Below are 25,556 nucleotides of genomic sequence, written 5' to 3' on the forward strand. Positions count from 1 at the left end.
GTGTAAAATACATCGCAACAAAATATTTCGGTGCAGCGTCGGACCAAATGTGTGCCGTGTGAACAGGGCTTTAGTGACAACCTTGGTATGGTTGGGAGAGAAGCTAAATTTAGAGTTGTTTCGTTGAACTTAGAATTCTCACTGTATGTCAAGCTATACATGCACATTTGGTGCATTTTTTCAAAATCTCATCATCTGTAAGACATGGATTTTAAAGAGCAGTGAATGATGAGTTTGAATTTATATTACATTTCTTTGATCGCAGTTTCTGAGATTACCGGTGTTTGTATGTGTGTGTGTGTGTGTGTGTGTGTGTGTGTGTATATATATATAGTGTTCAATTATATATATATACACACACACACACACACACACACACACACACACTTTTTTTAAACAGAATTTGAAATACCAATAAGGCAATAAAAACAGATTGCTGGTATATTCATACTTAACTCATGAACACTAAACAGTAAGCATGAAACACAGTATGAATTAAACAAACGTTTTTGCAAAGGTTTCCAAATAACACAGCAACATTTGCGTCTGCGGGATTGTTAAGAGGAGAGAATTCCGTTTTTAAAGATGCTGTTTTTAAGGACAATTATTTTGGAAACATTTAAATGAAGAGTTTTTAAAGATGAAAGGACACATCAACAACTTGAGCAATACAATTTAGGAGTCTGAGCGTGACATTCCAAAGGATGCTCCTCCCTGATGCATCCTGCTGTGTGACAATATTTACCGGGTGCCTCATAAATCATTACTTTGCTTGGAATTAAAAGCCTTGTACAATAAATGTGCATATTTAAGGTCAAAACTTTAATGATTGATTAGTTGCAGTTGCAAATGTAACCTTACTGGTTGACATGTGGTCAAATTCATGATTCAAATTTTTGCACATTGCTTGGGGGACTGATTTGGAAACAGGTAAGCCATAAGATGACAGCAGGTTTTCATGGAGATACTGGCCAGCCACAAGAGAAGGGGAGTATTTTCCAGCATACACCTGTATTTATGATCGGCTGAGGCGGTAACCAATCAAGTTCAGAAGAGCACATGATACTATTTACATTTGATTTTAAAAAAAGCACATCAGAAAATACACTTGAGAGGCAGATGACGGAACAAAACAAAACAAAAAGCATCAGCGTGGTCTGATCTTAGCAGTCTCTGACCCTCAGATCTCATTCTGCTCATTGGGATGGCTGGAGTGAAGTACTGTATTTTCACTACTAAAAGGTGCCATTAAAAGTCTTAAATTTTTCTCCAAAATGGACAGGACGCCTTATAATGCGGAGCGCCTTGTGTATGCACCGAGTTCCAAAGCCTGACTGAGAGCCAACACGCTGTTTATATAGAGAAAAGGTGCAAGTGAGTGAGGACAGGCATGCGGCGAAGAAGTCCGCCAATCAGTGAAGGGTGGCCGTGTTTTATATATATATAGAGAGAGAGAGAGAGAGAGAGAGAGAGAGAGAGAGAGAGAGAGAGAGAGAGAGAGAGAGAGAGAGAGAGAGAGAGAGAGAAGGCGCGGAAGTGAGTGAGGACAGGCATGCGGCGAAGAAGTCCGCCAATAAGTGAAGGGTGGGCGTGTAAGTGGACGCAACGAGAGGGAACCTGGCGTTTTTGATGGATTACCAGTACTTGCACAATTGTTCAATTCGGATACAGAAGATGAGGACTTTGATGGATTTCTGGGTGATGATTGATCGAAAAACGTGAGTACATTGTAAGATGGCTAAATAAAGTACAACCAAACTCAGTTTTGCTTCCGTTGCCTTTTTAAAAATGTGTTTTTAGCGTGTATCCGTATGTCTTAGCATGCTACCGTATGCTTCAAGCTAACGTGTTTTTAGCGTGCGTGCATACATGCCGTATGTTTAAACTGCCCAATAATACAGTGCGTTTTGTGTATGTTTCAAATATAGAAATAGCACCCGTTACTGAGACTGCGCCCAACAATACGGTGCGCCATATGGTCGTGAAAATACGGTACCCCACTTTGTCCACAGACAAAAGCGACAACCTAGGAGAAAGCCTTTAGTCCCCCCCCCAACAAATCAACCGTTTAAAAAATAGTTAATATATTTTAAAATGGTGTATCGTTATATATTATCGGCATTGCTGTATTTAACACACTTATTGTGCAGTGTGCATGGCACTTAAAAGGTTGACGCAGTGTTGTAGACTGTTACGCTGTTGCTGAATTTCCCAAGTAATCAGACACGTGCGCAAACCCTCCCTGGCTGCGCTATTCTGAACGAAAACAACGAAATTACCAAAACTAAATTTTAAAAACATTTTCCTATTTTTTTTTTAAACTAACCAACTGGAACTTTTAATGTCTGAATTTATTTAAAATTAACTATCATCTTGGTCAATTCATTTCAAACATGAGCTTGGGTTTGTAATAAAGTATCTAAATACTGTAGATTGTTTTCAATCCCACGATCCAAATGCATTTTTGTTTGTGCGCTATTTTGAAGATTGAGAGCTGGAGGGTAAGATGGGCTGCGAATGGAAACATGAAGTTATATTGAGTAAAAGAAATTGTCACAAGCGCGTGCACAAGTGCATGACAAAAAGAAATGCATCACTGTCATCTTCATCAGTTACATATAATTTGTGGGTTCTTGCATACATGAAAAGTCCCTTTCAGTGTTGCTGTTTTTACAATTATCTAAAACACTGCAATGCTTTTAGTGTGCGCAACTGATTTTTGGTGGGCATTACTTTCAGGGATACGATGACACCAATAACTGTGATTATGAAATGCTTGCGTCGTTTCATCTTGAGATAAAACAATGTGATCCACAACTGTTAACGTAGTATGCAGTACATCACAGTAAGTGCCATTGAAATTGCTGATCAACAAAGCTGCTGTTTAAAAAAAAAAAAAACATGGGCAGCAAAATGGATGGTTAACAATTAGGCTGAAGGGGAAACCTTTAGATGTTGCAATGGGGTAACAACTGTAGAACCTAACTGCCAAAGCCATATTCGATCACATGATTAATATCAATCAAATGATTCGATAACTGATTGTGTACCACCTCACTGGTGCATGACAGCGATTCATACAAAAAGGAGTAGAATGGAAGATGAGGGGTTGTAAAGAAGCTTATTGCGAAACAATATTGGTACCTGAAGGCATTTATAACATTCTTTCTTGAATAGAGGGGGACACTGTGGGGATAGCAAGAAGACAGGGAGTAAGGAACCATTCCCTGCTGGGGTCAATGCATCTCATGGTCATTGCACTTGCTGAACATTCATCAAAGTCAAACGGAAGCCTTACCGATTTCTGTTGAAAGGCCGAGTGATCGTAAGGGAACCAGATCCAGTTTTGTACTGTCCAGAGCCGTATCCATTCACAAAGCTACTGTTGGGAAAAGGCGCCTGGAGAGACAAGGCCATTTGTAAACAATGCAGTTGCAAGAAAAGGTACGTGAACCCTTTTGAATTGCATAAATAGGTTCATAGTTGTGTTCTGATCTTCATCTAAGTCACAACAATTAACACAAACAAGCTTGAACTAATATCATACAAACAATTATAGGTTCTAAGTATGTACAAACTAAAGTGCAGATTGCAACAATAATCCAAACAAATCAGCCCTGCCGCTTCCTACATATCACTTTCTTTTCCTTAAAAGTGCCACTATCGGTAATTTGAAGAAGTTATTGAATCTCTAAGAATTTGACATGCCGTTTGTTTCCGTATTTTCCACATTTCCGCAAGGTCAACCCAGAGCAAACGGCACATGGAACTTATTTCAATAACTTTTTTTCTTTGATTTTATAACCCAATATTAGTTTATTTGTTTTGTAAATGTTCAATACAGAGGAGAAAAAAAACTGCTGTTGTATTATATGAGGCTGATCGGATGGGAATGGGTGTCCTACATGAAAAGGTGATAGATCACAATTCACGTAGGAGTAGACAAGGAAAGCCAAGGTAATTAACACGGCCTGATCGTGTGCGTCTTGACCCTCAGATCTCATAATCTCATGGTTCATCGGGGTAGGAGTGAAGACTGACTTCGAAAGGGGGAGGAGGAAAAAAAGAATTTGATAGAAAAAGATAGATAGATAGAAGAATAAGGACCGAAGCCAGTTACTTCACACCAGACTCCCTCCATGCGTCGTGATTTCATCACAGGGTCTGACATAAGCATTGACACAGTGTACACATTTTCTGTAAGGACGCCGGGAGTATGCAAATATTGAGTTGAAATTAGGGTGGGATATGCAGACATCCTAAGCAGAGAAGACTTGTGGTGTCGAAGCACTTTTGTTCAGTGTGTCATGATAGTGCGAGATGGTGGCCAGCACTAGCGTTGGGAATCTCTGGCACAAGGCCAATTCGATACATATTAAATAGAAGGATTACGATTCGATTAAAAACAATTATTTGAGGGCGGAAGGGTTCCATACCATTCGGCTCAGTATCTGAGTGTTACAATTCGATTCGATCCGGTATAGTTTTTATATCTAATACATTTTCATACAGTATTATACATCAGAGCTGGCGGCCATTTTAGTGGAAATGGTTACAACGAACTACCGCTATAACGTACGGATTCTTTATGTCCCTCAAGGTACGCTGTAACACGATTCGACTGTAAAAAGTCCATAAACTATGTGGAAGGCTCTTGACGTATAAGAAATGAGACCAAGCTAATTCATGAAAACTCCCTCCCCCCCTTTATAACTTGTACAACACATTTGAGTTGGGAAGTAAAAACAAACAATTCAGATAACATACAAACACCTTCCATATAAATGGGCATGTGGTTGCGCTCAGAATTTAAAAAAGTAAAAAAAATCTTTCAAATTTATGGTAAATGGAGGTCAACACACACTGAAGTGCCCCTTATTAACCGCGCAACAATTAACGTGGGAGCAAATGAATAATTCTGCTGAGGACTTAAAATCCCCTCAAAAATCATTACGCTGTGGGTGGAACTGATGAGTTGTTCTTTTCATGAATGAAGAAAAGAGGGCTTGCAGCAAAAAGGGCATTTTGTTCATTCTTGGCAAAAAAAAAAAAGGCATATTCTGGAGCACCACTTGGGGGTCTAAAAAGAAAAAAAAGTATTTAAATAGGCCACAGCAATTTATTTTATAGAGAAAATAATGTGCGGAATCAATATTTCAGGGTTTTGCACACGGTGCATTTCAAGTAAGGACCTCCATTGCACATACATACTTCTGAGTGACTGAGTTGTGGGTTGGGCAATTAATGGAAATTTAATCCTGATTTCGATTTTGGCTTTTCACGTTCGTCAAAACATAATCTAATGAAGCAGTGTGTTTGCAAGTTACCTACTTTGTGAAAGTACCCTGCATGCCCCTTGCTGCTTGGGCAGCAAGCGTTTGACCGGTATGTGATTCTGCCCTCCCAGCGCATGCTTGAAGCTGTTTTATGATACCCAGTTGGAGTTAACTATAATATAGGGCAAGGTGCAGAATATGTATGTGTTCATCCCGGCAGCTAAATGTCTTGATCAGATAGACTGGACGTAAGGCTACCTTCAAACTGCAGGGTATGATTCCCAAATCAGATTTTTAAAATGTATTCATTCACATTATAAAAACAAATGTGAATGGAAAGCCTCCGTGATGTGACACGCATACGCACGAGCCAGTGTTTACGGAAGTTAAAATGATCGAACATGTTGGGGCTCATTTTATCATCTCCTATTTGCAGAGGTGCAAGGTGAGGTAGAAATATTTGGGGGAAATGAGGCGAGGCGTTGATGTCCCCGCATCATGGAGAAATCGACTCAAGATGACATCACATCATTGCTACAGGTAACAAATGAGCTGTTTGCGTGGCTGAACTACTTTTTATGATCATACTCTATACAGAATGTTGATAATATCCATCTGAAGAGGACAGTTTACACAGTTTCAATCTTTATTTTAGAATATCACTTGTTCTGCCTCTCACCCATAGTTTGGTGAAATGTTTTGCACTAATGCTAATAGAATGTATTATTATTCTTATTAATCTGCCCAAGAGTTACAAAGAGAATATTGACGTTGATTATTTTATAACCAATGTTTTGCAGTGTTTTAGTTTTGAAAATAATTTCCCAAAAGTATATTTACTTCATGATTCCATTAATTTGCTTCATAACTGGCCATTTTTTTAAATGCCCTCAGAAAATCAACTTTCACGCCGCGGAATCAAGAATTAATCTTTGCAGAATTAGGATTACGCTCTTCTGACTCAAAACATTTTCTCAGCAGATTCCTGGAGGGACTACACAACACTGTTCAAGCTGTGGTTGTTGAAAATGCTCTATGATTCAAATTGAGTTGCTCACGCGCTTGCGCATTTGCACGTGTGTGCGTGCGCTACAACCCCTGGCTAAAATTAGAAAGTCACCACTCCTCTATAATGATCATTCAAATGCTTAATTTAGGAGAATAGTGTGAATTTCACAGATGTTCCACAAAACATTTTGATTCCAAATGGCTTTAAGACACACGAAGAGAAGGAAAAAAAATGTTGCAATTGGTCACAAGCATGTAGGGGGGGGGAAAGCATCGCATCGCTCAATTAATTCTGGGGAAAAATGATGGGACCATGAAAACAAAATCAAAATGCAAAAAAAAACTACCCCGCGAATACTTTCTTGCACCACCTGTGACTTTTATAACAGCTTATCACCTCTGAGGCATGGACTTAACCAGTGCCAAACAGTGTTCCTCAATCTGTTTCGAATTTCCTGTGATTGCCGTTATTAGTTCAGCTTGGCAGGTCGGAGCCTTGTCATTTACCGTGTTCTTTTATTTCTGTTACTGATGATCGATTGGATTGAGATCCAACCTCTTTGCAGGCTATGATATTGACATTACAGAAGGATGGTCTCTCCTATTTTTGCTCTCTGGCAAGATGCATTTCATGTTGCCCCATACCATCAATAACTGTGGAAATTTGCCAGTTTTATTCATAAATCTCACTGGAACAGCTCCAAACAAAAGTTCCAGCATCATCGCCTTGTCCAATACAGATTCATGATTCATTTCCGATCTGCTGATCCTCACAAGGGTCGCGGGGGGCGCTGGAGCCTATCCCGGCTGTCTTCTGGCAATAGGCGGGGGACCCACTGAACTGATTGCCAGCCAATCGCGGGGCACACTGGAATTGGACCCAGTACCTCTGCACTGTGAGGTTGACGCGCTAACCACTGGACCACCGGGTCACCGGACTTACGATTCGTCACTTCAATATTACTGTCATCCAGTCATCCACAGTCCAGGAGAGCTGAACTTTTTCCTTTAGCCTTACCTTTTTTATGTTGAGGTGTTAAGGAATCCTTGTAAGGATAAAGCAGTTCAGAAAATGGATGTATGGATGAGGTGTTAAGGATGGTTTTCATTTGGCTTTTCGCACCATAAAACGTAATACTGTAGTGGGTATTCTCATTTCTCTCTCAAGGCACTCAATCGATCACAACTGGACTGCTCTGTTTCTCTTCGAAGGTGTGTGTAAATTCCATTTCCTTTTCGCAGTTTCTTCCACTTCGGTCACAGACGGTGACTCCAGTTGGAGCTTTCTATCTTGACGGCTTGAGGGCGTCGTTTGTCCACTATTACGCTTCCCTTTCACAACCTTCCGATTCTGTTTGCACATGGTCCAGATTCTAGACACTGCTGACTGAGATCAACCAACATCTTTTGCAACATTCTGTGATGATTTACCTTCTTGGGAGTTTTATAATGTTCTCCGTTGGTTTAATTGACACCGCTCGCATTGGAACCATGATTCATGTCAATCCACGTGGTGCAACAGCTCTCCAAGGTTTGATTACTCCGATTTAACTGCTGACTTAATATATTCAATATGATGCAGGTTTTTGTTTTAGAACTGAAAAATAAGCCAATTCCAGAACAGTTCCTAAGATTTGAGTGTTATTCTTATTTAAAAAAAAAACAACAAAAAAAAACTGTGACTCAATTCAACCTTTTTCTTGCCTTTCTCATGTGTTTGAAAAAGCCAGAAGGGTGGCATATTGAATAAGAATCGTTTGGTGGAACATCACGATTTGCCGTTTCCTTCAAAGCTAAATATTCAAATAATAATTCTCAAGGGGCAGAGATTCCATAATTTTCTCAGGGATTGTAGTCCAAGCAGTATGTCTCACCAAAGGCGTTTCAAAGTATGGTGCTGGCGAAGGGGTCCAGGTGGGGGGCACGATGCCGTAGACGGGGTACTGTTGCTGGGGGTAGACGTGCTGCATATAGAGAGGGGAGCTGTACTGGGAATGGCTCTGGGTCTGCTGGGAGTAAAGGCTGCTGTCCATGCTACGGTAGCCATTCTTTGCAAAAAACGTGTTGATGGCTTTTATTCTGGCCTGGCAACATGTGATGGGAGAGGGGAAAAACACAAAACAGTAAGACCGGGCCTTACTGTGATGACACACAAAAAATTAGCTTTTACTCACCATTATGGGCTTTCCCTGAAATGTTTTTACTTCCTCTCGCAAGTACTCATAAGCCTGCGAACAGAGGAACATTTAAATGAATTGCTTCTTGAGGAAGTTCTGTGCGATATTACCATATGCTATACACCAGGGGTCACCAACCTTTTTGAAAGTAAGAGCTCCTTCTTGGCTACTGATTCATGCAGAGGGCTACCAGTTTGATTGTATGCACTTTTGAAATAAATTTGCTCAAACTACCTTCATATGTTATGATTAATGATATATGATTATCATTTCTGAGAAGATTGATCACATTCGCGAAGGTGAGGCGTCCCAGACACCAGATCGGCACAGGGCTTAATGTTCTGTTAGTATTAAGCTACATTGACATTTGTCAATGATTTGCGGAATGTTAATTTTGACTATGTGACTTCACCCTGAGCATCTTCAGAAAGCAAGGTCTGTGTTACGACGACGGCACACCATGTTGGTCGCTTTGCGTTTTAATCTGGAAGGCTTCCACACTTCTGTTAGCTACCCGTGACGCCAAACAAAAAGTGTCCATATGAGGCGCAAGGTCCACATTTTGAGCCGCAAACTGCGATGTGAGACCGCCTTTTTTCAAGTTGTGTATTATAAGTCCGTATCGGTGAGTGCCCAAAGACTGATATCGGTTTTCAATCACATTGACCGCAACTACTCATTGATGGCAGTATATGCTGCAAACATTGTACATTACGCGAAATTACAATGTACACAACGGTGTACATTCATTGAAAACTAGTCATACTACCAGATAATTTGAAAGGCTATTTTAACAGGAGAATTTTGTGATTTGTTGTTTTTTATTACTGGTATTTTTATCTTTTATACATTTCATTGTGTTTTCTATACAAAATTAGTTTTAGAAATATTTGGAGGAACGATTATGAACATAGCCATAAAAATCATGTCATTTTAAGGAAAAATACTACATTAAGATACATTTTTATTCACATGGCACAGCACTATGCTGTAGTTATAAAAACGGAAATACGAAGACAGAAAAGAGTATGTATTCACCTGCTGAGCATCAGTGTCTGACTGGAATGTGATGTACCAGTTGTTGTTGTGTGCAAACTCAACGCTTATCACCTTTGGACAATTGCCATTGTTGAACAGTGACTCTACTTCCTTCAAAAACAAAGGAAGGGGATGAAAAACATTAAGGTTACAAGTGGGTGTCATCTCATGTTGCAAAACTAAAACATCTCAGTTTCACTTTTCTCTTGAGAAGTGCCATTTACCTCAACGGGAGTGGTCTCCGGGACCTCCCGCAGGATGATAATACACCGTTTGTGGTTGGGGCGCACTTTCTCCCCCTTCTCATCCACTTGTACCATGGGTGATGCTGGAGGGATACATTGTCAATTCAAATGTTCCTACACAAACGTCTCATCATGAAACGACTGAAATATGCCACCTACATCTCAACACATCTAAAATGAGTTCCATGTCACTGGTGAGAACCTTGATGCCATCCATGCTGGCTATGGTCCAAATTGGGACAAACTGGTCACTGTCCATCTGGGACATGAGGTACAGATCCTTTGAGAGGTTCTCTCTAAATGTAAAAAACATTTTAAAATATATTGGTATTGGATCCAAGTTCTTTTTAAATAACATCTACTTTTCAAATGATGTCACAGATCTCAACTCTTACCTGGAGAAATAAAATTCAAGCTCTTTTTTCAGAGACTCGCGCAGGTTCTCTGTTGAGATTGGCTGATCTTCTGTTTTGGCATCTACGACACAGCAAAAACAAAAAAAGGGATGGGGGGGGCAATGACGAATGAGGAGGTGTATTAAACACCTCACGCATCACACCATGTCGAGAACAGCAGGTTGGTGACAAGAAATTAACTTCATCAGTCGGACTCTTCGCTCAGTTGCCCTTTGTCGCACAACTCAAATGCACTACAAAGTAGGGCTGGGCAATTAATTGAAATTAAAATCTGAAGAACAACGGTTAACGTTCCCAATGACGCGGTGATCATTACGTTGTCTGCAGACAACATCCTTCACATATCCAGAAACAAAGTAACTACCATAAGACTCCAGGCGTGGCAGCATTAAATCATCCCTAGTACAATGGTACCTCTACTTACAAAATTAATTGGTTCTGGAGGAAATTTCTTAAGTAGAAAATTAGTCGAGACGCGTTTTCCATGTAAACGCCCTAATCTGTGCATAATGTAAAAAACAAAGAATAAAGAATAAAAATGATGGGCATTTAACTTTTAACTGCGTCCTCATTGTTTTTATGCCCTCTCTAGTTCATGTTCTCTCTCAGAAGTGGCCCGGGGAGAACATGCAAACTCCACACAGGAAGGCCGGAGCCGAGACCGAACCCACGACCTCTGCGCTGTGAGGTCAATGCGCTTAACAATGGACCACCGGGCTGCCCTTTGTGACTATTTATATTTATAATATTAATATTTGTAATGTAAATATTTACTCTACCTATGACTTTACAACCCAGTTAGCAAAGGTTAAAAATTTGCGTAACTATCAGATCAGAGCTCCATCAAAAATAGAAAGCTTCATGTCCAGTGTGTGATTGTGTGCTCGTGCGTGCGCAACTAAAGGCTTAATCTAGATTGAGGGATGTGTTTGTGGTACGGCATGACAAACCTGCCGTCCCTGCAGTGGTGAGCTCAGCAGGGGGAAAAGCCAATTCTGGAGGGTCCATTCCATTGACTGCAATCTCAGCTGTTGCTGTGCTGCTTTCATCCGAGTTGGTGAATCCCACAGTGTACGGCTTGCAAACAGCAGGCGACGGCTCAGTGTAACCTGGGAAGCGTTACATTCAGTCAAGTGAATAACTGACACCTCGTCAACATTTTAAACCCCATCGTGTCCGCCTTCAGCTTTCCAGCAAGGTTGGACATTGTCACTTGTACTTTATAGTAGTAAATAGATGAAGTCAACGTCTTGGGTGACACATGTCAGGCAGAAACTTTTTTTTTCTTTCCCAAGCCACTGAACTCAGACTCGTATGCCCCTGACTTAGGCGTAGAAAAAAAAGTAGTGTCTTTCCGGTAACCCGACCGATCGAGAATTTCTACGTCGAAAAAAAAACTTTACGGTCGGCATTTTTTTCAAACAACCCTCTACATTTTTGTGTAGAGGGTTTACACCGACCGGTGCAAACTCTCGCGATATTCACGGTGAGCGCGTGCGTCGTTTGCCCTGTCGTCTGTCAACAACATTGAAACATGGCGGTGGCCGCGATCTCCGACGATAGTTTAAACCGTGTTTTCTGTGTTACAGTCGCATGCTCGCACCCTAATGTTAAGAAAATGGCATCCACTTGTAAGTTTGCATACACGATCATTAAAAAGCCGGCAGAGGCTGCAGAGGTCAGGTGTCAGTTCAGAAGCGCACACGGAGTGGCTTCGTAGAAAACTGCGCCTCCTGCCGGCAGAAAAGACAATCTCTTCCTGAGTCTGTTTGTTCAACTGTCTGAGCAAACATCTCTGACAACGAGTTACACCCCAGTTACCATTTATTATTCAATATTAGAAGCATTTAAAAGTGGTAGACGGTTACTTCAAGTTAGTGGCATAACGTTCGCATTTGCTTACTGCAATTAATTACGAAAGATGCAACGCTAGAATTAAATGAAGACTGACTAGATGGGGCACTTAAACTCACCATCGCTGAGTTCCGGAGGGAGCCAGTGGGGGCTGCTGGTCACCGCCTCACTCGGGTTTACCGGCATCTCCTGCCACACCTTGGCATTTGGGTTTAAACTGGTGCCTTTCGATGTGACCTTGAAGGGAGAAAAAACATGTTTTATTTATGTGCGTGTGGGCATAAAGCGTTAAGCAAACGGCTCAATTTTGTGTGACTTGAATAAAATGATCTCTGGCTACAGGCTAAACCTAACAATTTTTATTAAGGGTATTCTAAGTTAGTATAAATTAAGCAATTGAGAGCCTAATTTGGTGGGAAAAAAATATCACTCAACTTGGGCTGAACAATTTTGAAAAAGATAACTGCACTTTTTTTCCCCTCAATACTACGATGCCGATTTAAAATTTCACAAATAGAAGCAATAGATTAATCTGCATCACAATAATATTACAGATATTACACAAATGTTTGGGTCTTATGGGCTAGGCTTGCACTAAAACAAAGGCAGAGTAACCATGAATTAATATGAAAGTTTAATTATGTACTTAGATTTGAGTTGATAACTAACGAAGCACTCTGACGAGGAGTTCTATACAACTTGTGTCAAGTGTAGTGATCATTGACTTTTTTCCAGATTTGGTATTGCATAAAACACGACAAGATCCCTAATCGGTGAATGGAAATTAATTTAATTGTCAGCGAGTTGTTTTTTTTATAGATATTTATTATTTGGCCGCTTTGTTCTTGTCGAACCAGTCAAGTGTTCTGCTCTCCCAGCTGGCTCCAAGCCTTGGCCATGACACACATGGACAGTAAAGTAATCTCGGACATCTGCAGTGTAAAGAGAAACATTGTGGGTAATGCAGTGTCATGGCTCACAGAGTTCACAAGTTGGGTGCATTTCACCAAGCTACCTCACTGTTTTAGTGTTTTCTATTATTTGTATATGCATATAACATACTACCATGCATATATATTGTATATATGTTCATGTAAATACATACAAACAGTAGCTATTGCAGAGTCAGGCTTCCCAACCGAGTGCATGTCTGTAATTTGGTATCTGGTGTCCTTTGAGAGCTCTCTGGTTTGAGCCATAGTGGAGTTTAGAGTCTGACTGAGGCAGTGGACAGGCGTCTTTTTATACTGATAACCAAGTTCAAACAGGTGTCATTAAAACAGATCATGAGGAGCCTCTTACAGAAGATGTTACAGGTTTGTCAGAGGATGAAATCTTGTCCGTTTGTAGATGAACAAATACTTAAATTCCATCATAATTTGCAAATAATTAAAAAATCTGACAATGTGACTTTCTGGATTTTTTCCCCTCATTTTCTCTCTTAAAATTGAGGTACAGTAATCCCTCATTTATCGTGGAGGTTACGTTACAAAAAGAACTAGTGATAAGTGAAATCCGTGAAGTAGGATTTATTAAAAAAAAAGCAAAAAAATGTGAGAGGGGTGAAATTTCAAATTTACTGTATGTTTCACATACAGTGTGTTTCACAATGTGCTGTATGTTTCACATACAGCACATTTGACAATAAAGTTGTACTTGGTACTTGATAGTCAGCTTTATTTTTTACAATTATACAATACTGAACTATGTATACAATGCAGAGGCGATTGCTCTAAGACTACAAGAAAAGCTCAGCTTCCCCTAAAATGTCAAAAAGTAAGTGATCAAATATACGTGTGTACATACAATTGTGTGGACATGTCATTGACTAAATATGCACTACAACGTGCTCAAGTTTTGTTCCGAATCAGCTTCTTATTAGTGTTTACGATGTGAATCTCTTCTCATTCAAGCCCGCAGCTTCACTGTGCTTTAAACTGTGTGGACGCTGAGCGTCGACCGTGCGGACGCTGGGCGTCGAGAGAGTTCAGGTTAGGTTGTCCCAATGCATTGAAACGAGACGAGTCATTGGATAAATGCTGGTTTTGTCCTGCCCACCGGAAGCTCAGCGTCTCTGGGAGTCTATGGACAGTGGGCGTTTAAGGGCTGGCCCGGTCGCTCAGCTTTTCGGCATGATGATTGGATGATCTGTCTGAGGCTCAATCTCTTTTTGATTGACAGCGAAATGAGCCAATCACCGATCTTATGGTGAAGGGCAACCTTCTCATTTTTTTGAAAAGGAACGGAGAGTAGAATTCACGTATAAATATACGGACACATTTTATGTTGTAGGCCGAAATTGAGCTTCGCCTCCTTGACAGACCAGCATCCGCCACTGATACAGTGAAACCAAAGACCAAAAATTTGCAAAGGTAAATTTGGCAAGCTGTACAGAGACGAGGTGCGGAGACTGTTCACGTCGGTCAGTGCCTTACCGCAATTCACTGTTTAAAAGCATTAAAAAAACTGCACTAAAAAAATCCGTGAAACAGTGAAGCCGCGGAAATTGAACCGCTTTAGAGCGAGGGATCACTGTAGACCTATGATGAAAATTACAGGCCTTTCTCATATTTTCAAGTGGCACAAGTAGCGGCTCACTGAATGCTATTTTGCCCCACTATACATACACGTTTTGTGAATCGGTTTGCTCAGTGGTGTGCTGTGAATTGTATTCAAATCTAAAATATGTGCCTTGGCGAAATAAAGGTTGAAAAACACTGGTCTACAGCATTGATTTATTTTGAGTATCAAATGTGTTAACATTTATCTTCTTCGCAAACGATACACAGTTTTTGTTCTGACCGAAATGTATAACTCCGAAAACATGACATTAATATGGTATTGATGAAAGTGAAACATTGGTTTAATAGAATTAAACTGGCATTAAACTTGATTAGAACTAAAATAGATCCGATGACCACTGACAGTAATAAAATTAATTCTTGGTGGTGACAAATTAACTGGAAAAAAAAACTGTCAAATTTACAGTCCAAGCTCTAAAGATGTAGAGCAATATTAAACTAAGCAAAACACATTTTTGGTCATTCATCGCTCCGAATTCAACTGTTCAATAATTTTTCCACATACAAGTTATTGCGCTGAGGTTTGAGGCAATAATTACAGTATGCAGTTTGGTATAAAGAAAACAACCGTGGGAGCAAATATTAGTAAATGGAAGACATACAAGACCACTGATAATCAATTTCCCTCGATCCGGGGTTCCATGTAAGATCTCAACCCCGTAGGGTCAAAATGATTACAAGGACGGTGAGCAAAAATCCCAGAACCACACAGAGGGGGCCGAGTGAATGACCAACAGAGAGCTAGGACCAAAGTCATAAAAGACACCATTAGGAACGCACTACGCCGCCAGGGATTCAAATCCCGCAGTGCCAGACACGTCCCCCTGCTTAAGCCAGTACATGTCCAGGCAGGTTCGAAGTTTGCTAGAGAGCATTTGGATGATCCAGAAAAGGGTTGGGAGAATGTCATATGATCAGATGAAACCAAAATAGAGCTTTTGGGTAACAACTCCCACTTGTTGTGTTTGGAGGAGAAAGAATGCTCAGTTGAATGCAAAGAACGCGATTTCTATTAAGCATGGCGGTGGATACATCCTGCTTCGGGGCTGTTCTTCTGCTCCGTGTGAAGGAAAGAATGTATCGTCAGATTTTGAGTGAAAACCTCCTTCCACCAGCAAAGGCATTGAAGATGAAATGTGGCTGGGTCTTTTGTCTGACAATGATCCCAAACGCACACCGCCTGGGTAACGAAGGACTGGCTTCGTAAGAAGCATTTCAAGGCTCTTGAGTGGTCTCACCAGACTCCAGAACCGCAAAGAAAATCTTTGGAGGAGTAGAAAGTCCACGCTGCCCAGCAACAGCCCAAAAACATCACTGCTCCATCAAAAGTTTTGCATGGAGGAATGGGCCAAAATACCCATTACCCACAGCAGTGTGTGAAAACGTGAAGACTTACAGAAAAAGTTTGATCTCCTTCATTGTCCAGAAAACGTTTGATCTCGGTCATTGCCAACAAAGGGAATATAACAAAGTACAGTCAAACCTCGGTTTTCGTCCATAATCCATTCCAGAAGGCTGTTCGAAAACCGAAATTGTTCGAAAACCGAAACCACGCTCTTTTTAAAATAAAAATGTTTACTGAACACGTCTGCTCACAATGGAAAGCAACACGAGGAAGCGTCACTTCCTCGTCTACCCAAGGAAGCGTCACTTCCTCGTGTAAGGAAGGTGAGAGGAGTCAAATGGTGCATTCAAGTGCGCTCAGTTCGTTCGAGAACCAAAATTTGTTCGTCATCCAAGGCATAAAAAACCCGGAATTTTTGGTCGAAAACTGAATTGGTTTGAGAACCGAGACGTTCAAAAACCGGGGTTTGACTGTATTGAGATTAACTTTTGTTACTGACCTAATACTTATGCTCCACCATAATTTGCAAAGAAATCGTTTCAAAATCAGACAATGTGATTTTCTGAATTGTTCCTTGTTTTACCTCTCATAGTTGAGGTATACCTTTGATGAAAATGATAGGCTCGTCATCTTTTTAAAGACCAATTGTGAATTTCAAAAATGTCAAATGTGATATTTTTATGTCACAAGTAATTAAATAAAACATATTAAGGCATGAAAAAAATAATTTGTAATTTGTATATTCGACAAAGTAATCATTTTCCCAAAGTGAGTCTGGCGAGTGACAAACCCAGATATGTGATGTAATTTAAAGAAAAACAAGGGTGTATGAAAGCCAGTCAGAAAATCGATTCGGAAAGTGATGTTGCAAACTTAACTGAGAGGCTCTAGGTCAGGGGTGTCAAACTCATTTTTTGTTGCGGGTTCCCTTGGAGGGCCGATGTAAAATCTCAAAGTTATTTATTACCCAGAACACTTTGACATTTCGGTACAGATTTCAGCAAGGATCATGCAAGTTGACACACATGATTTGCTCCCGCGGGCCACATAATATGGCGTGGCGGGCCGGATCTGGCCCCCGGGCCTTGACTTTTATACCGGGGATCGAGGTGTTTGAAAAGGTGGAAGACGAGGACGTTGTTGGACCATACATGTACGAGCCAGATGTTCAGGATGCGGGGAATGTGCCCTAACGGCCGGACATAAGAGTGGAGACGAGACCCATCGGGATTGGAAGAATGGTAAACTTTATAGGCAGCGGTTATTAGCTTAGCACTGTGATGCTGTGCTGTCAATTGTGCACGATGAAATTACCTATTTGGTCCATGTATTCCCGCTGGTGGAGTCCTACATTGTCATTGCTAAGGTAGTTCCGTTCTATTGTCGGCTACTCCGCACATTATATCAGCAGCATTGTTAGTTGCAAACCATTACAGAGTATTCCATCCATGCACTCATAATTTGACACTATGGACACGTATAATATTTTGAATCGAGTGTATTTGAAAACAACAGCCAGCTATTGATTGTTCTATAATAATCATCAAGGAGTTTAATGACTATGTAGCTCAATAAATGGGAGAATTTTCTCAAATTCAAACGTTTTACTTGAGGACAAACATTAAAAATCATTTGTGGTATATATATTGCCAGTTAACTTGGTAGATAATTGCAACTGATTTCAAAAGCAGGACAAAGTGCTCTAAATTACAACTCAGCGGCTTTACATTACACATGACACACACTAAAATTGATTGTTGCCATGTTTGTATGAATAAATAAAGCAGTTTAAGAAAGACAGAAAAATATTCAAGACAGGCTCACTTTTTTGAGTGGTTATTCAGGACACACAAGGGGGCCGCAGCACTGCCCCCACCCACTACTCACACACACGCGCAATACAAAAACAAAACAAACAAAATAAAGAGGGGACTGGTGGCCCCAGCCACTCTAATGACTTTTTTTTTTTAATATTCAGAACAATATCTTTGTGTAACAGGCAAAACACGGCGTTCGCTCAGTGGAGCTGTAAAATTTGGCAGGCCCACGTTTTGTCACAAATGCCGGCACGTTCGCAGTTTTGCTTTTTAGTGGGTTTGTCTGTGGGACAAATTACACATTTTACAATGCGAAACCCCTTATTTTGAACCTTGTTGTCACATCACCCAGCTCTCCGTGGTGGCCATGTTGGCAGTGGTGACAGTCCCAGCAATGGCAAACAATGGAAAGCTTAGACATGAGCTTAGGATTGCATCTCAAAAGCAGCGTGTCATATCCTCCTACTGATATCTATGACTGTTGTTTATTGGAGCGAGTTCTCATCATCCACTACGTGGACACGTCTCAACAACATGCCATTTTTGGTACAGTATACAGTTGTTTCCCCCCCCCCCTCTTTTTGTCCAGTCTTGCTCTACGACATCTGTAACAGAGGTGAAAAAAGGAAGCACAAAAATATCGCCCATCATAAGACAGAGGATGTATTTTCATTGGTCAAATAGCGCGCGCACACTCCCTTGTCCGTGCAAATTGATCAGAAACACACAAATCAAAGTAGACCCCTTTATTTTATGGATGGCACAGTGGTAGTAGCTCAAACATGACAGGTCTATCATCAAAGACATTTATTTCTAATGAATCACTTAAGTCTGTGTTCTGCTCATATTCAGTCATGCTGTATAACTTTCCCATGCCCACAGCGTAGCGTGGCCTCCTTGTAACAATCATCACTTAAAATTGGAATACTCCCTACTGGAGACGCACAAACATTGGAATGCGCTAGTTGATACAAGCTGAGAATCGGTTTAGGAGAAATGAAAGTTATGATGTCACACCTTGAGTTTTGGTGCCGCCCTTCTGATGATATAAAAATGATGTGAATACCTTTCTGCTTCGCACTCATGACACGCAGCCATTGTCTGTAAACTGCGGGTGCCCGGAATATTCTGTTATTAAAAGCTTCGAAGAAACTGTTCATCGACTCCAGCCTGTATTTGGACGACGAACATTCTCCTCGTCCGAAATTCAACGAACACGAGGGGGAAAGAAGACCGCCCCCCCCGCCCCCCCAACATCACCTACATTGCTCCTACATATGATGATAGTCGGAGCAACACAAAATACAAACAATTTTTTAACCTCATGGGGCGAAAATAAATCCAGCATGCTAGAAACTGAAAACTATAGGGTGTTCACACGGCAACTTTTCCTCTGGTATAGCACCGGAGCTGCCCCCCGTAGAGCATTCACACGTACAGAATTATACCAGTGTAGCCCCTGAAAACAGCTTCAATCGGAGCAAATTCAACCCCGCTCAGGAGGTGGTTGAAAATTTTACTCCGGAGTAAATGCTAGTTTGCGGGGCAGCACCGATATAAAATGGGACATGTGAACGCTACAGGAGTAGACTCACTATGCGTGAGAAGAGTTGATTGCATACGGGTAGAATGCGTTGCTTTCGTGCTCTGTTGTAATTCCGTCATCTTTCCTTTCTCTCTCTCATCCTTTTACGGTGTCTGATAGACCACAGCATTGATTTATCTGGAGAAGTATAAACCATGTTTTTTCGAAGTGTCACAAACAAGGCGGGGAAAAGGCCTTTGCATGATGCAGCACGTTGGAAATTGCATCCTATCAAATGCACAGAAGCTTTCTCACACACACACACACACACACACACACACAAAATTGTATTTCGTGGTTTAAGCCAGCGAAAGACAGTTGGTCTCCAGGAAGACATAAAAATACCTACACTATATTATCAAAAGTGTTTGCTCACCTGCCCCGACTCACATCAGAACTAAAGTGGCATCCCATTCCTAAACCATCGGGTTCAAAGTGACACAGCCCATCTTTTGCAACTATTACAGCTTCAACTCTCCAAGGAAGCCTGTCCACAAGCTTGAGCAGTGTGTTCATGGGAATTTTTGACAAGTCTTCCAAAAGCGCATTGGTGGGGTCACACACTGATGTTGGCCGAGAAGACCTGGCTCTCTGTCTACGCTCTAATTCAACCTAAACGTGTTCTATCGGGTTCACGTCAGGACTCTGTGCAGGCCAGTCAAGTTCATCCACACCGGACTCCGTCATCCATGTCTTGATGGACCTTCCTTTGTGCACTGATGCACAGTCATGTTGGAAGAGGAAGGAGTCCGCTCCAAAAAGTTTCCACAAGGCTGCAAGCATGGAATTGTCCGAAATGTTTTGGTAACCTGAAGCATTCAAAGTTCCTTTTACTGGAACTTAGGGGCCAAGCCCAACTCCTGAAAAGCAACCCAACACCATAATTTCTCCTCCACCAAATTTCACATGTGACACAACGCAGTCCGAAATGTACCTTTCTCTTGACAACCTCTAAATCCAGACTTGTCCATCAGATTGCCAGATGGAAAAGCATGATTCATCACTCCAGAGAACACATTTCCACTGCTCTCTAGTCCAGTCGCGGCGAGCTTGACACCACTACATCCGGTGCTTTGTATTGCACTTTGTGATGAACGGCTTGGATGCAGCTGCTCTGCCATGGAGATCCATTCTCTGCATACTGTACTTGGACTAATCTGAATGCCACATCAAGTTTGGAACTCTGTAGCAATCGACTGTGCAGAAAGTCGGCGACCTCTATGCACCATGCGCCTCAGCATCTGTTGACCCCTCACCGTCAATTTACATGGCCAACTACTTCGTTGCCGGGTTGCTGTTGTTCCCAAACTCTTCCATTTTCTTATAATAAAGCTGACAGTTGACTGTGGAATATTTGAGAGCGAGGAAATTTCACAACTGGATTTGTTGCACAGTTGGCACCCTATGAGAGCGACCCATTCTTACATAAATGTTTGTCAGAACAGTCTGCATGCCTAGGTGCTTGATTTTATACATCTGCAGCCAGGCCGCGCCAAGTGATTAGGACGCCTGATTCTGGTCACTTGGATGGGAGCGCAAATACATTTGATAATATAGTGTAACTCCAGTCCACATATATTGTTTTACAACAATACAGGACTCTACATTAACTTTTGCACTGGTAGCACTGGTGCTACAAACTTTTTCAGGGGGTCGCACCACACCGGATTTGGTCGCACCCTTTTTGGGGGCGGTACAGCATGACCATATTTGTTGATGTATAGGTATGATGTCAAGATTAACACAACATATTTGCCAAGTATTTTAACTGTAATAATTGTTTGCAACAAGCAGCGTCAAAACAGATGTTATTTTACATGACTAAAAGACAAAAGAAGTTGTTACAATGTCATGGCAAAAAACTTAACTCACCACTAAAAAGTTGCGAAATAATAGCTGAAAGCTAATCAACTTAAAAATAATTTTACTACTACACTACCCGAAGTTCAACAAAATACTATATAGATAATTACAATGCTTATACATTTTGAACATTTATTTGTAAACACTTTTGAACAATTGAACATGGAAAAGACTGAACATTTTTTTATATTTTAAATACAAATAAAACTAAAGAACTCATATTGGACTTTAGGAAACGCAGAGCTGACCTAACCCCTATTTTCATCAATGATGATGTGTGGAAATAGTCCACAGTTACAAATTTCTTGGGAGAGCACACATTACAGACACCCTCTCCTTGACTACAAATACCACAGCCATGGTTAAAGAGTCCAGGCAACGAATTTACTTCCTCAGGACTTTAAAAAGAAACAACCTCTGTAAGAAACTACTGATAGTCTTTTCCTACTCTACTGGTGAAACCATTTTAACATCCCGGTACTGTGTTACGTCACGGTATGCAGGCTGCTCTGTTGTGGACAAAAAACACTACAGAGAGTTGTAAAAACTGCAGAAAAAGTCATTGGCCTCTCTCTTCCACCATTACAGGACATTGCCAACACTCGTTACGACGCAAGCGCCAGGACCATCAGTACTGCCACTTCTCACCCCAGTCATCACCTTTTCACTCTTTTACCCCCAGGAAGGCGATACAGAATCAGAATCGTCTTTATTGTCATTGTATAGCATACAACGAAATTTGGGTGCCACTCCTTAGTGCATTTCGTAAAAAAATAAAATAAAATAGAATAAAATAAAATAACGGTTTAATAAATACATAACTCAACAACACACAACAGCAGCAGCAATAGTGGTAGTGTGGACTAAGGCTTATAGTGCACGCAGGACACATATTGCACATAAAATAAAATGGCTCAGATATTGCCATATTAAGTTTTTTTCCAAACGCCATTCGTTCTCTGAATCACCATCATAATACATATGTGGGATAAATAATCCTTATTAAATGTGCCTCTTGTCCACAAATATGATTGCACTTTAAACATTTTCATCGAATCTATTTCAAATGTTACGTGACATTCATGTGCGGTTGCTGATGATTGAATGTTGTTGCTTTGTTTTTAATCTATGACACCCCAACTGCGACAATTAAGTATGGAAGCCAAGTGATTTTTTTGAGACATTGTAACAAACAGAAAATGATAACCACGAAATGTACGCAAGTAAAATAGCAAGGTGATTTCACCATCGTTCTTGTCAAAAGTCATCTTTTGTAGATTGATAGAAATCCCACATAATTTATAGATGCAGCGGAAAGCTTGATCAATGATCATTTTAAATCAAACGCATCAAATCAACACAATCTGATATTGTAGGCATAACATGGTGATTTATGATGGTATTTTTCCCAAATTATATATTTACTACCACATAATCACTTATTGTGATGATACTTTTTTTTTGCAAGATGGCACCCGAGTAGGCAGCCGTCGGTAAGTGCTCTTCAAGAGCCTTCCGGGGTTTTTTTTGTTGTTTTTGTCTTTTTGTTTTGTCACATGATGTTGTTGTTACGTCGTGTGGACCTGATGTGGATAGTTTTCAGCATTTTTGGTCACGACATTCGTAAAAGAAGAAGTATCTGTGCTGGGTGGTTGTGCCTTCTCGGCAGCACACGTGTACCAGCACTGATTTTTTGATTGGGAGGAAGGTCGGCGCCATTTGACTGTCGTTGGTGGACAGTCCCGGAGCGATTGTGTTTTGCGCCTGTCATGGCATTTTCACAGCCCCGCTTTGTTCAGCGGAAAGGTCGGTGCTGTTGGACAGTCTGCAGCTGGATGGATGCATGGCTTGAAGAGACGACGATGAGGAGAAAGGAGCATCAGCGCAGAACGCCGATGCGTATGTGGAACTGGGAGTCGCGGCTTGGAATTGAAGCGGATTTACATGGGACAGGAGATGAGAGCCAATCTCTTTTTCGTTAATGGACGCTATAACTTCTTGTTGCTTTCAAACCTAGCTTATAGCAGACGTGTGCAAATTTTCAGCATGACGTCTTTGATCCACTGGTGAAAAGGACACTTTGATTCGCTCCGCTTTCATCTATAACTATTTCAAACAACAAAGTGTATGCAGGAAAAGTGGTTACGATTGCACGACTGTGTCTTATGTGTTGTGTTGTATTATTTTGTCATTTTATGTTAACTGTTCTTTTGATGGCGGCGCGGGCACCCGCAGCGGCTCCTCTTGTTGTCTGGTTGAGAGGGAAGAAAATTCATCTGTGCTGTATGTTGCAAATACAGCACATTTGACAATAAAGTTGTGCTTGACCTGACTATAGGTATAATAAAGGTGTGTAAACTCTTCACTTGGAAATAAATGAGCTTGCAACTGAGGTGCGCAGAACCACATTATTATCAGCTTATGTTAATATCCACTTTAGTCTGTATTACAAACAAGAGGCAGGCAGTAAATGGCTTTACTGTGTTCGTTGTCTTTTGACATTGTCAGCGGCCACCTGCAAACAGAGGTCCATGCCCTCGTGGTAAGAGCAACCCTCCCGACCTGATAACAGCTGGTTACAAGAAAACACGTCTCCTCCCTGGACGCCATTTCACGACATGATCGACGTAATCGTCCCCAGACTCGACTCTTGAGTGACAACGCGTGCCTCTGTGTCACAGCCAGCCAAGTGGAGTCGAGTCAGCTGACTGAGCTGCGCAGGCCGGTCGTCGCGACGCATGTCACAGCTGCTAGCTAGCCTAGCTTTAGCCACACAACCGATTATGCTAACGGCAAGGTTCGGGGCGAAGGAACGTTTAAGTTAAAAGACAGTCATCAAAATTGATGGCATGCGAAATGTGAAAACTCCTCTGAAACCCCTGGGACCCAAAACAAATCCATCAATCATACACGCACGGCGGCTTCATAACTGATTGGGTAATGATTAGTCAGCAAACGACTTAATGAGCTTCTCGGTAGGCAGCTAATGTTAAGCTACCTATCTGTCGCAAGTCAGGTCCAAATGAATACTGTTGTAAGCGTGCGTTGACGGGAATGCCTGCGCATTGGACTCAATACCACGATCACAACGAGACAACGTTCGAACAGTCCCGAGGACCACGAAACATGCGACAATTTTGTGATTTAATAGGTCAAAATAATGTTGGCAGTAAGCTAAAAATGTGGCTTATCGTGCAGAGGTCCCGGTGGGTCTCCGCGTCGTAACGAGCAACTTTGTTAGCCAGGCCTCACTCACCATGCCGCCTGAGCCTCCCTCGTTCCTCGGCGGAGCCTCGTCTTCCCCGCCGGTCTTCGGTCCGGGATCAGCCTCCTCCTGCAGCAGCGGCGGCTCTCCGCTCTGGTCTGAACTCATCAGCCGTTCCTGACACACTTCCACCCCGTCGCGTTCTCCCGACCCCGCCGGCCTGCCTGGCGCCCGCCTCCTCTGCCGGCCGCGTTCACCAGTGCGCCGGGCAGTCTGTCCCCCGCACCTACTCGACTGGATGGGCCAGTGACGCTCGCTAACTAGCTTATCTCGCAGGCTAGCTAGCTAGCCGGCTAGCGGTTATGCTCCGGACCTAGCGTGCTACGAATCAATGAAGCGGGCTAGCTCAACGAGTCAAACCTGTAGTCTGTGCTACGACGCTAATAAAACCCAAAGACTGCAACCATGGCCCCTCGCACGGTGCAGTGTCCTCGGTCACTTTGTCACAAAGCACGCTGCTCAATCGCGCATTCTAGATTGGACGACCGGAGCGGACACTGGGGACACGCACCTACACTCGGCGCAGGCACATCGTCCGCCGACGTCCCGGCAACCACCGCGAGTACACGGTGACCTCTGTGACAGCGCTTCCGTTTCCGGTTTCAGTTCTGGGTCGAGCCCTTTGGAGTTCTCTCTGCGCGTGCGTGAGAATCAAAGTGGGTGGGCGGGGGAAGAGAGGCAAACGAACAGTGAGCAGCTTGACAGTACTGTACATAGATGTACGGACGCCTCACTGTACGCCTTCAAGCTTGCAGGCATTGTTTAAAAGGCTTGAAACTTCATTTGACAAAGCGACCGGTGAACTTTGTGCCATGTTTTATCTGCTCATTGGAATTAACGTTGCTGTAAATACACTATTCCAAAGCATTGTCCTCCGTTCATTCTTCACAATTTCCCGACAGAAAAATATTCAGACATACAAAACAGATGGACTTAAACTGTATATACCTTTAACCCAGTTGTTCACATTGATAATCATTTTATCAAGATCTTGAAACCGATATGGAACATACAGAGGCTAAGTATGGTAAGTTACCGGGCAGCGAAACGAATAAGAGACACGACATGCGATCAGCCCGACAGAA

The 25,556-nt window shown here is 41.8% G+C and overlaps 1 protein-coding gene and 1 long non-coding RNA gene across 3 annotated transcripts in view; both read right to left on the reverse strand.

Annotated features, from left to right (window-relative positions):
• Positions 1 to 25,060, reverse strand: part of larp4aa (La ribonucleoprotein 4Aa) — a 34,057-nt gene extending 8,997 nt beyond the window's left edge. Inside the window, exons 1-11 of one of the 2 annotated variants that reach the window (XM_019881540.1) lie at positions 24,463 to 25,060; positions 12,134 to 12,251; positions 11,111 to 11,269; positions 10,140 to 10,221; positions 9,904 to 10,040; positions 9,724 to 9,827; positions 9,500 to 9,610; positions 8,459 to 8,512; positions 8,159 to 8,368; positions 3,299 to 3,399; positions 3,145 to 3,186 (exon numbers count right to left, since the gene is read on the reverse strand). In XM_019881540.1, the coding sequence (XP_019737099.1) occupies positions 3,145 to 3,186; positions 3,299 to 3,399; positions 8,159 to 8,368; positions 8,459 to 8,512; positions 9,500 to 9,610; positions 9,724 to 9,827; positions 9,904 to 10,040; positions 10,140 to 10,221; positions 11,111 to 11,269; positions 12,134 to 12,251; positions 24,463 to 24,579 (1,235 nt within the window). In that variant the 5' untranslated portion in view covers positions 24,580 to 25,060. The remainder of the gene's footprint in view (positions 1 to 3,144; positions 3,187 to 3,298; positions 3,400 to 8,158; positions 8,369 to 8,458; positions 8,513 to 9,499; positions 9,611 to 9,723; positions 9,828 to 9,903; positions 10,041 to 10,139; positions 10,222 to 11,110; positions 11,270 to 12,133; positions 12,252 to 24,462) is intronic. The other variant, XM_019881541.1, reaches the window with a different exon arrangement.
• Positions 926 to 3,138, reverse strand: LOC109522760 (uncharacterized). The gene is made up of 2 exons (XR_002169615.1): positions 1,997 to 3,138; positions 926 to 1,221 (listed from the first exon to the last, which is right to left on the reverse strand). It is a non-coding gene; the product is annotated as an uncharacterized LOC109522760 (long non-coding RNA).
• Positions 25,061 to 25,556: the final 496 nt, after the last annotated feature.

Source organism: Hippocampus comes, unplaced genomic scaffold, assembly GCF_001891065.2.
Source record: "Hippocampus comes isolate QL1 unplaced genomic scaffold, H_comes_QL1_v1.1 scaffold290, whole genome shotgun sequence".
Taxonomy (NCBI): domain Eukaryota; kingdom Metazoa; phylum Chordata; class Actinopteri; order Syngnathiformes; family Syngnathidae; genus Hippocampus; species Hippocampus comes.